The 12,624-nt window shown below is 41.7% G+C and overlaps 1 protein-coding gene across 12 annotated transcripts in view; it reads right to left on the bottom strand.

Annotated features, from left to right (window-relative positions):
- Window positions 1–12,624, bottom strand: part of SCEL (sciellin) — a 140,464-nt gene that overhangs the window by 67,318 nt on the left and 60,522 nt on the right. For 11 of the 12 annotated variants that reach the window (XM_070800358.1, XM_070800363.1, XM_070800364.1 and 8 more), the window contains 2 exons: window positions 2,715–2,795; window positions 51–116 (listed from right to left, as the gene is read on the bottom strand). In XM_070800358.1, coding sequence (XP_070656459.1) covers window positions 51–116; window positions 2,715–2,795 — 147 coding nt within the window. The remainder of the gene's footprint in view (window positions 1–50; window positions 117–2,714; window positions 2,796–12,624) is intronic. The other variant, XM_070800366.1, reaches the window with a different exon arrangement.

Here is a 12,624-nt window from a genome sequence, read left to right as displayed (position 1 = left end):
ATACAATTATATAGATATAGATATAGAGATATCAGGATAGATCATTGTACCTTATATTTCTTTCAGCAGATCTGTTGGCTTCTGTATGTACACTTGGTTTAGCTGGATATATCTGCCTATATTTTTCAAATTAAAGATAATGTCTGTTAGATAAGAAAACACTTCTCTGTTAAATTTAAATTTATGAAACATTTACATTCAAAGAGATGAAAGTGTGCTTTCTGGAATAAGAGCACTGTGGAAATAAACTTCTAAATATGTTCATGTTCATTTATTTTAGTTTTCAGTCATCAATAAAGCACTTATCTTTATTAGATAAATACACTTATCTCTATTAAATAATGATACAAAGTTTTTAAGTAGTAAAAATCATGTTTTGTTAGGTGTCAGGAACATCTTTTTCTCAAAGACTCAACCCATTTGAATACTATCAAAAAATATGTTTGCTCAGATAATATGGTAAACACTTTCATTTTTCCAGCACACCCACCACATTGGGAATGACCACACTGAGTTGTTAGAATTAAATTTTACAGTGTTAGGTTCTGTAACAATTTGTGGTATAAGGCTTTTCTCAGCTTTTTTTCTAAGTATCTAATTGACCTACTTACACATTCTTGCTTGTTCTCAAGAAACTAAATTCAACTATTTTTTGTACTCCTGAGGACATGTGTTAATTACATAGGAAACACTTCCCTTTCATATTCTTTCATTAAAATCATCTTGCTGTGATTAAAGTAATCAGGGTTTAAAACATGCAAGTTGTCCTCATTTTATATTTAGGATCATTTGTGGAAGAAATAAATTAGAGTATTAAAAACAGATTAGACCAGTTCTGATGAAATTTAGCTTCTTTTGAATCTATTCAATTCACTGCTCTAGAATCCAAGGTTTTGAATTCAGGAGGTACTAACACCAACTTTTTTAGCCCTCTGAAAAATCCAATTCACATTAATATTACATTGCTCAATACTGTCAAAGTAAAAGGAAAAATAATATAAGATAGAAAGCCTGAAAAGTTATTTTCAAGTGTATAATTATAACCATTGCACAGATTAGAAGTCATAAATCTGGCCTATATTTTTCATTAATTCAATGAAGAAGAATTTTTTTAACATTGAAAAATATTATCTTCTCTTCCTAAGGACAAAATTTCAAAGATCCTGTGACATTTCAGTGAATAGAAATTCAGACCTGAGTTTTTAACACATTAAGTTGAATGCCTAAAGCTACATAGCCCTGTCACGCAATCAGCATTTTCTGGCCAAAGTTATCCTCTTAATGAAGAACAGTTTTCCAATAGTCCTACATGTTGTCAAAAAAATCACCATCAAAAAGTAAAAATACAAAAGAATCAAAGGCAGGCCATCAAGCAAATCTAATGTATTCAGTCTTCACTGAGACACCATTTTAAAAATCTCTCAACAATAGTGGAAATGTGCTGTGTGAGTCTTGGAAAATAGCTTGAGATTAGTAAACTGTTTAACAGCAACACATGGGGAGGTGCTCAGATCTCCAAATTAGTCTTTAAGTATTTGTTGCTAAATATTAATTAGAGAGCACTGGAGTTTCAAAATGAAAAAGCAAGTCCGTCTTTTTTTTTCCTTGATTTGGAGGCAAGGTAATTATAATATTTTTCAAAATTTGTTGTAGCTTTTAAATAAGTTACAAATGTCTCAGTAAGACTAAAGAACTACCCAGAGGTATTTTCTAAGGTAAGGGAGGGTTTGAACAGTAACACAAAGTTTTAAGAACATCTTTTGTTAGAAAATGTAGCTCTTAATGGGAATCTTAACTAGTTAAGATATATATATATACACGTGTGTGTGTGTTTGTATATAAATATATACATATATATTATACACATATTTGTTCTTGTTGCTGTCATTCAATAGCTGTCATATCCAACTCTTTGCAATATATATACATATCAATATATAAGCAATACATATATATATCAATAAATGGGCTTCATTGGTGGCTTAGTGGTGAAGAATCCACCTTCAGTGCAGGAGACATGGGTTTGATCCCTGGGTCAGAAAGATCCCCTGGGGAAGGAAACGGCAACCTGCACAGTTTTCTTGCCTGGGAAATCCCATGGACAGAGGAGCTTGGCGGGTTACTATCCTTGGGGTCACAGAGAGTTGGAACAAGTGAGTGACTAAACCTCCACTGCCACACATATATACATATATATTTATATACAGGGAGAGAGGCTTCCTGACATATTGGTTCCCAATACATAAAGTAGAGGACACCTGAGTATGAATATCTCCTGGGCGTGACTATTGCTCAGTTTCTATCTTGAAAGTCTGTTTCCACAGGACAGGTAGCAGCCATAAGTATCCAGCTGCTGCTGCTACGTCACTTCAGTCGTGTCCGACACTGTGCAACCCCATAGAGGGCAGCCCACCAGGCTCCCCCTTCCCTGGGATTCTCCAGGCAAGAACACTGGAGTGGGTTGCCATTTCCTTCTCCAATGCATGAAAGTGAAAAGTGAAAGTGAAGTCACTCAGTTGTGTCCTACCCTCAGCGACCCCAGAGGCAAACATAAATACACATTTGTGTGGGCAAATGGAATTAGAGCAGCTTTCCAAGTGCTTCTGCAGTGACCCTGCACAAAAAACATAACCATGCTTTGCATGTCACAATTCATATGGTGTCATTTCCTTTAAACTTCATTTTGCAAGAAATTCTGGAATGCTAGGTCTTACCTATTATCTTGCTTCAGCTGGTTAGGAGATGAAACAGTGGAACTGGGCTTTGGAGGTATCGGAGGGTGAACAGTTGGTTCCCTTTAGAACAGAAAACAGCAGTTCATTTCACCATGGAAACCAGGTGAATTTTAACATCTATTCACCAAATACGTTTATTGTCTATGTGGAAATATCTCGTGCGTCTTACAAGCCTCCTGTGTGAGCTACTGGAAAGGCTAGGATGTTTGGAGTTCTAAACTTTAAAGAAGTCAAATCTGTAAATTACAGGAGACTTAATTTAATCAGATTTTTGGAAACCCTGTCCTCCCCAACTATAGCTTGAAACATTATGTGTACTTTAAACAGCTTAGTAATTTACTAGACTATCTCACTCAAGTTGTGATATTTTGGGTCAGCAGCACATGAACAGACTAAATGGTTCCTGGGCTAAATTAATATATAAGCTTCTTTAGGAATTATGTCAACTATCAAGCTGCTATGGAAACAGCAAGAAAGGTTTTCAATTCCATAGACATTAAGATGAAGTTGATTTGAAGCTCTTAACTAAATCCACCTTAAACATTGACAGCACAGGCCAGTTTGATGCTGGCAGAGCTTATAAACACTGTCAGCCTAAACTTTCCAACAAAGCACCAAGACAGCCTCTGAAATGGCATGATTTGATTGCCCAGGAACTGAAGCAGGCAATTATGGGCATGTTTGGGATGGAGTCAGCCCTTTACTTGGGTTTCCCTGGTGGCTCAGTGGTAAAGAATCCACGTGCAATGCAGGAGATGCAGGAGACATGGGTTTGATCCCTGGGTTGGGAAAATCCCTTGGAAGAGGGCATGGTTATCCACTCCAGTATTCTTGCCTGGAGAATCCCATGTCCCACAGAGGAGCTTGGCAGACTACAGTCCATAGGGTCACAAACAGTCAGACACAACTGAAGTGATTTATCATGCACACACACAGCACTTTACCCAGGGTATGTCACTTCCCTACCCCCAAACTCCTACCCAAGTAGTTCGCCATAACCCTCGAGATAAATTCCATAGAAATACCCTGTGATCTCGACTCTGTACCTCTCTGGCTTCTGCAGTGCACTAGGGAGCATGTAGGCTCTGGAGTTGGGCTGCCTGAATTGCCAGCTGTGTGACAAGGGCCTAAATTATTCCATTTCCTCATTTGTAGTAACCTTTCCAACAGCACTGTGGGGGTGTTGTTGGGACTGAATGAAATCATGCTTTTATTTAACACACTTATTGGTAGCTTTCTATGCATGAAGCACTCTACAAAGTGGATAATTTCCCTGTTTCCAGAAGGTTTTCTATACACAAATAAATAAATGGCAGATGAAGAAAAGTACTAAGAAGAAAATAAAACAGTGAGAGAATATAGTGATGGTGTGGGAACACCTGCATGTGAGGTGAAATATAAGCCAAGACCTGAAGGAAGTAATAAACTGAACCATGAGGATGTTGGAGACAGAGTATCACCAACTTTGAGATGGCATCTAACACTTGAAACTGGATGAGACCACCCAGGAAGTCAGCCTAAGTAGAGAAGGAAGAGGGCCAAGGGTGGAACCCCTGATCCCAGCAATATTTAGACATCAAGAATATGGGGAAGAAATAGCAAAGGAATCTGAAGAGAAGCAGCCAAAGAGAAAAGAAGAGAAATACAAGGGTGTGGTGCCAGGAAGTCAAGTGAGACAAGTGTTTCCAGAAGGAGTAACTAGCCTTGCCAAATGCAAGACATTTGACAGGTCAAATAAAACTGGGGTGAAGAGTTACCATGGTGTTGGCAATATAGGGGTCATTGATAAACCTGACGAAGGCAGTTTTGATGGAGCAGTAGTGGAAAAAAAAAAATTTCTAGGAGTGGATCTCAAAGAAAATGGGAGGCGGAGGGATAGACATAGAGATTTCTTTTGAGGCACTTTACAGTGAAGAGGGAAGAGAAAATTGGGAAGCTACCTGAAGGTTGGTAGGTCAATGAAGCGTATGAGAGTATGTAGATATGATGATGGAATGATCCAGGTAAGATGGCAAATTTGATGGTGCGGGAGAGTGAGCAGAAAATGCTTAGACATGGGAAGTAAGGAGACTGAGGGCACATGCAGGAAGGTTGGTCTTGGAAGCACAGAGAGCGAGCTCATTGAATCCTCCCTTCAATCCCAGAAATAAGTATTCTACTTCTTCCTATTTTATAGATGAAAAGATGGAGGCACAGAAAGTGAAAATAAATACCCTGTGATGATACAGCTGGTAAGGGGCAGAGTGCAAAATCCAAACCAAGAAGTCTGTCTCCATAAACCATCCCCCATGATGCTGCCTCTCAAGGACTCTCTGGGCAACACCAATGGCTCTGCTGAAGTCAGTGCTCATGGAACTAAAATAAGGCCAATAGCCATTGCTTTCTTTTGCCACGCTCAGTACTTCAGGGGCAGGAACAGATTGAACAGAGAGTGGATTTAAGGAAGCTTCTAATTCAGCCAATAGAGTGTAATAAAGACTGATGACAAGGGAGGAGAAGGGGTATGTGAGGAGGTGATTACAGTGAAGGACTGTGGGAGCTGAGATGGACATGGAGGGAAGTGAGGATGTGAGGGGAGAAGGGCTGTGGAAAGACGATAGAACCAATGGACTGGTGGTTGTGGGACTGGGAAACTTCTGGCCTCAGAGGACTGGAGGGACTGAACCAGAAAGTGTAGATAGAAAGTGAGTAGATGGAAAATGGAAGCCAGAAAAAGGAAAACTTTGAAGTTTTGAAGTGTATATGGTTTCTTCAGATCAGATCAGATCAGTCGCTCAGTCGTGTCTGACTCTTTGCAACCCCATGAATCGCAGCACGCCAGGCCTCCCTGTCCATCACCAACTCCCGGAGTTCACTCAGACTCACATCCATTGAGTCAGTGATACCATCCAGCCATCTCATCCTCTGTCGTCCCCTTGTCCTCCTGCCCCCAATCCCTCCCAGCATCAGAGTCTTTTTCAATGAGTCAACTCTTCGCATGAGATGGCCAAAGTACTGGAGTTTCAGCTAGTCAACTCTTCGCATGAGGTGGCCAAAGTACTGGAGTTTCAGCTTTAGCATCAGTCCTTCCAAAGAAATCCCAGGGCTGATCTCCTTTAGAATGGACTGGTTGGATCTCCTTGCAGTCCAAGGGACTCTCAAGAGGCTTCTCCAACACCACAGTTCAAAAGCATCAACTCTTCGGCGCTCAGCCTTCTTCACAGTCCAACTCTCATATCCATACATGACCACAGGAAAAACCATAGCCTTGACTAGACGAACCTTTGTTGGTAAAGTAATGTCTCTGCTTTTGAATATGCTATCTAGGTTGGTCATAACTTTCCTTCCAAGGAGTAAGTGTCTTTTAATTTCATGGCTGCAGTCACCATCTTCAGTGATTTTGGAGCCCAGAAAAATAAAGTCTGACACTGTTTCCACTGTTTCCCCATCTATTTCCCATGAAGTGATGGGACCGGATGCCATGATCTTCATTTTCTGAATGTTGAGCTTTAAGCCAACTTTTTCACTCTTACAAGGGAAAAATCTGTGGGTGGCTGGGGTAGGGCAATGGACAAGATCATTGGAGAGGAGATCAAGAAAGTGAAAGTCTAGGATGGGAAGGATCCATTACACGAATTTGGGAAGCACCATGCATTATGAGGGCTTCCCTGATAGCTCAGTTGGTAAAGAATCCAACTGCAATGCAGAACATGCTGGTTCGGTTCCTGGGTTGGGAAGATCCACTGGAGAAGCGATAGGCTACCCACTCCAGTATTCTTGGGCTTCCCTTGTGGCTCAGCTGGTAAAGAATCCACCTGCAGTGTGGGAGTCCTGGGTTCGATCCTTGGGTTGGGAAGATCCCCTGGAGAAGGGAAAGGTTACCCACTCCAAGATTCTGGCCTAGAGAATTTTGAGGAGTATACAGTCCATGGGGTTACAAAGAGTCGGACACAACGGAGTGACTTTCACTTTCAGACATTACAATGGGAGGAGTGTGGGGAAACAGTGAGCCAAGTGCTGAAGTCCCCACAGAGTGAGGGTGAGTGACTCAGAGACCTTGAGATGACTCCAGGGAAGGAGAGATGCTCACAAGGGAATGGCTTCAAGGAGGACAGGGAGTTTTAGGGAGGAGGGAGAAATAGAAATTAGAAATAAGGAGCAAACAGGATCCCTCCTCTTCCTTCAGACCGCACAGTGCATGGGATTAGAAGAAAAGCAGCTGTCACTGGGAAGGAGGCTGAGGGAGCAGGGTTCTCTGGGAGAACCCACCAAGGAGGGGAGAGATCATTCAGTCAGAGACAAGACTGAAGAGGAATGAGTTTTGACGATAATGGATGACATATCCAGGAAGGTCTGTGGACCAGTTTGAGGGATTGGGATGGTTTGTAGGGCTGGGTCACAGAGAAGGCAATGGCACCCCACTCCAGTACTCTTGCCTGGAAAATCCCATGGACGGAGGAGCCTGGTAGGCTGCAGTCCATGGGGTCACGAAGAGTCAGACATGACTTCACTTTTACTTTCACTTTTCACATTCGTGCATTGGAGAAGGAAATGGCAACCCACTCCAGTGTTCTTGCCTGGACAATCCAGGGAAGGGGGAGCCTGGTGGGCTGCCGTCTATGGGGTTGCACAGAGTCAGACACAACTAAAGTGACTTAGCAGCAGCAGTAGCAGGCCTGGGTCAGGTTCAGTGATGCACGGAGCTCTTCGGGGATGGTCCAGGTGATAAGAAATAATCTGACTGGGGTTCCCATAGGGATCCATGGCCACAGGGGTGGGGGACATGATAGAGTTAGTCCTGAAGCTTTTCTGGCCGAGTGTGGCAGTGAGTCCCTGGGTGAGAGACAGTGGAAGAGTGGACACAGAGCACAGTGGGTCTTCTGGTTCTTGTGTTGATGGCAGCTTTGAAGCCAGCGAGAGGGCAATGCAAAGCTTTAGAGCTCCACCTGGCTTAGTGTAAGGGTTGTGGCTGCGGTTGTTTTCATGCCATGTGAACCCAGTGCTGTAGAGGAGCCAAACCACTGGCACTTCCTAACCCCATCCCACCCCACACCACAGTCTCTCTGCTCTGGGGCGTACCTCCTGCTCCTTCCACCTGGAGAGCCCTCCTTGCCCTTCAGCCTCTGGTTGAGGGAGTTACTGTGCGGAGTGGTACCCAGTGCTCTGGTGAACTCTTCTATGTCTCCCAGTAGTGTACCTTCTTCACAATACATACTGTGCTGGTCTGAATTGCACATAGTTTTTTGTCTCCACCCTGGCTGGACCGAAAGTCCCTAAAAGGATAGTTGCACGCCAAGTACTAGGACTGTACATGATGTTGGTGCCTGATAAAGATGTGTTGGAAGAGAGAGTGATTGGCTGAATTTTTATTTGGTATGAAGGAAAATGGGTACTGAACAGGAGTCTAAAGCTTTGAAAATCTGTTCAAGGTTACCTGTCCCATAGAAGTCCACTGTCCGTTGTTGACTCAACTACCAAGTACCTGGTGGCTCAGCTGGTAAAGAACCTACCTGCAATGCAGGAGACCTGGGTTCGATCCCTGGGTTGGGAAGATCTCCTGGAGAAGGGAAAGGCTACCTACTCCAATATTCTGATCTGAAGAACTCCATGGACTGTATAGTCAACAAGGTCGCAAAGTATCAGACACAACTGAGCGACTTTCACTTTCACTGAGTACCTGGTGGGCACTGAGTGCTCAGATGAGTTATTGTGTAATATGATATGCCTGAAAAAAGTAATTTACAGGAAAACACTCTCCCCATTTTGACCTAATGTTAGATTTCACAATTAGATGTTCTTTTATTTGTATTGATTGTCATCATCTTCTCTTCTCAAAACATATCCCTGTGTTGCAACAATGTAATGTCACTCAAATGATAATGTGTCTTTCATGCATCTGTGTTGATGAGCTGGTTATGTGCGTCTCTTCCAGGGACAGAGGAAAGGATAAGAAGTTGGTCGGCCCCAGGTATTAATGAGTCTACACAGAGCACTGGATATCTGAAAACAGGCAGGAGAGTAGTAACAAGATGGAAAGGAGGTTTACAAAAAGGGAGACAAGGGATGGTGCCCAACTTTGCTTATGCCAGAATCACAGTGATAAAAAGCTAAATTTCTTCCATGTAAAGTGGTGCTAAGTCACTTCAGTTGTGTCTGACTCTTTTGTAACCCCGTGGACTGTAGCCCACCAGGCTCCTCTGTCCATGGGATTCTCCAGGCTAGAATGCTGGAGTGGGTTGCCATTTCCCCCTCCAGGGGATCTTCCCAACCCAGAGATCGAACCCTTGTCTCTCATGTCTCCTGCATTGACAGGTGGGTTCTTTACCACTAGCCCCACCTGGGAAGCCATTAAGCCCTCAAAGAGGCCGGAAAGACTGCCTGGGTGGGTCTGAGAGGCAGAGATGAATCGAGAAGAAGATCTGGGTGTACAGGAAGGAGATGGTTTGGGGAAATAAAAGTCAGATGTGCATTTGTGAAGGCCAAGAAAAGCAGAGAAGCGAGAATAATGCATTTACACCCCTGCTGGCCTGGGTCAGGGCAAGGCCATGCTGACTTCAGTCCATCTCAGAGGAGCTTTTTGCATCTCCACAGTGACAGTCACAGATGACAGAACCCCGGCCCTGGGGGCAATCAGAGGCGTCATTCAAGCTGAGCCAGGAGCTTGAGGCCCTGCCAAGCGGGGGCTTTAGAATGCGAGAGTGAGGCAGGAAGCTGTGGCCTGGAATGTTTCAAAGAGACAAAAACAAGAGACATTCATGTGGAATGATCCTGTTTGAACACCACTTCGAGATGCGCTGTTTAAGCCTGGATCAGTTGACCCTGATTCTGCCTCTGTCTTTCCTTCCAGCCTGTAAGACCTTCCGCAGGGTTGATGACACCACACTAGCTGCTATAATTGTAAAAAATAACTTCCAGGAATCAAAAGGCAGCTTTCCTGGGCAACATTTGAAAACCTGCAGATTGTAGCCCAAAGGCCAGAGCTAATAGAGATATCACTGTCAACCTGTATATGTTCCCTCATTTCCATAAGCTCCTGCAAAGGTCACTTCTTGGCTCTGTTACTTGTGTTCCAGAATGACTTTGTGAAGAACGTTTCTATGACTCAACACAGGTCAGGGTTGAAAGAATAATTGACTCTTAAAAAACGGATGGTGAGTTTTGTTTTCACTTCGGATTATGCTTAGCTGTTGTAGCCTGCCAGTAGAATTATTATCCCAACAATAGTAAAGGAAATGGAACTTACATTTTTGCATTTCAGTAACATGTCAACTTGTCCAAGTTGACATACTTCTCACATACTTTATTTAGTCCATATATCTATCCTGTGGAATGTGTGTGTGTGTATATATATATGAATTATGTATAGAATTTACTTTTTTCACTGAGTCTCAAAAAAGGTAAGCAATTTGCCCTGGGTCACACTGATAGTAAGTGACTCAGCCAAGGTTCTAACCTCTCTTACTCATGTCTAATCCCACGCTTTCTCCTCTATATCAGGCATCCCTTTGGTCTGTGGCCTGTTAGGAACTGGGCTGCAGAGGAGGAGGTGAGTGGTGGGCTAGTGAGTGAAGCTTCATCTGTATTTACAGTTGCTCCCCACCACTCACGTTACTGCCTGAGCTTCACCTCCTGTCAGATCAGCAGAGACATAATAGATGTGATGCACTTGAATCATCCTGAAACCATCCCCCCTCCCTAGTCCATGGAAAGATTATCTTCCACAAAACCTGGTGCAAAAATGTTGGGGACTGCTGCGCTCTATTGTACTGTATTAAACCATTATCCTTCCAGGTATTTCCAATGAAAATATAATAACAGTAAGAGATCCTGCATTATTTGCTTGCCCAAAGGTATCAGTTCAAAAGCACTTATCCCACAACTGCTGTTAGGACATATAACAAGCAAAGTTGGGCATTCAAGACTAGAAAAGGTGTGACGTGGTCCATGGTCTCAAAGAGCTTGCAGAATACAAGGCATTCTAAAGATTCCAGAGAATAATCTTTCGATTATTTGTTCAAAAGCATGATTGCCCTAACAGTGTCTTACTTTCAGTGGCCAGGGACCATTTCAATGAACCACATCACAACAAAGAGCATGGACTGAACAAAAATTTCAGAGACCTAGATTTTAGACTAGTTTTGCCACTGACTTCCAGTTTGATCATGGAAAGAACACTGATCCTCTCTGAAGAATCTGCTTCTTCATTTATAAAAGGATGAGACTGGCTCAGATCTGTGGCTGGCAAACCACTACATGACCATGAGAAGGCAGAATATTGCAAGGAATCTTCAATTCCACAGTAGTCATGAATACTACTTGCTATGCGCTAAGTACCCTGAATATTCATATGCTGCACTTTCCAAATGTATGAATATTCAGTTGTGGTTAATAACATTTAAATAGTATAATTTAATATAAGAGCACAAATAAACTTTAGCTTCCAGTGGACACAGAGGGATAGAAATTTTCAAGTATTGCTGAATCCATAGCAGCACATTCTGAATTAACTTTCTCCTAACAAATCCTGACTCAGGTTTATGTTTTAATTATTTTGAATAAATATAATTGGTATTCTAGGCATTCCAATACAATTTTAAAATCACTATACTTTGACATTTTACTGAGCATTTTAGACTCTTAGGTTTTGCAAAATGGCTTCCAGTTAATACAAGAAGATGTTTGTTGTGATAAAAATTAAATATAATGATTTAATTTAGGGTGACAGCAAACTTCATAGAAGGTTTGGTACCAATAGAGTTAAAAATGTTGCAGCATAATTAGAAAAGCTACATTTTACCATTTATAGTTACAGATGGAAAAATATAACTGTAGTGCAAGGTTGCCATAGCAACCCACTTCTCAATCAGAAATTTTTTTCCTCCTTCATATCTACCAATCAGCTAAGTGGAAGTGAAAACCACTGAAAGAGAAGATTGAAACAAATATGGATGAGAAATTATGAAAGTATGTAGCAAGCATTTCACAATATGGTGATTTCCTGCATGTGTTTCCACTACTTTAATTTTATCAGATATTACACAATTTATTTTCTGTCTTTGGAGATGATTGCAGAAAAAAACACATTGGGTTTTTTCTTTTTTTTTCTGGTGGTGCTGGTGGTTTGCCTCATTGTTTCTCCAGAATCACTATAATGGGTAACATTGTAAACATTCATATTGTTTAAGCAACTGCTACCTAAATCTGGCTTCCACGAGGTTCTTAAATGACCTTCATATGCCATCAAAGCACTGTATCTCTGCATCACCTAAATACAAAGGCATGCGCACTTCAATTTACCGTAAACAGAATACCAAGAGTTAAAGGTGGGTTCTAAAATCAGAAGCGACGTTAATATTAACTTCCTAGAAATGCTGCATCTGTACTTTATTGTGATTTGACTGAGCACTTCTCATGAATGGCACCTATCATCCACACCATTGGCTCAAGTCCTGGCGTATGTTATCATTCTTTTGAAGACTCAAAGATGAGAAAAAGTTTAAGAACTTGAGAAATTAAGATAGACACTAGTGATTGCTGACAAACTGCTTTGCGTCAGGCTTTCTGACAAATTTTAAAATGAAACACGTGGAAAAGAAAAACTTTCACTGGCTCTGACCTTCTAATAATTTTCCATATTGATGACACATGTATTTCTATGTATTTCAGAATCTCGAATACATAGAGCTCAAATTACATTACACCAAAACATTAAAACAGAAGTGATATTCTGAAATAATGAAAGGGATTTGAACATGGGAAAGGGGGTAAACCAGTGATCACAGAGGAAGGAGAGACAGATCAGTATAATGAGGAACAAAGGTTGCAGAGCGAAAATTTGATTCAGTCCTGATTAAAATGAAAAGAAACTATAGGTTCTGATGGCAGTTGAAAAGAGGATTTCAGAGGAAAT

The sequence above is a fragment of the Bos indicus genome, chromosome 12 (genome assembly GCF_029378745.1).
Source record: "Bos indicus isolate NIAB-ARS_2022 breed Sahiwal x Tharparkar chromosome 12, NIAB-ARS_B.indTharparkar_mat_pri_1.0, whole genome shotgun sequence".
NCBI lineage: Eukaryota > Metazoa > Chordata > Mammalia > Artiodactyla > Bovidae > Bos > Bos indicus.
Note: the sequence above shows the minus strand (reverse complement) of the source record. Positions and strands in the feature narration are given on the sequence as shown.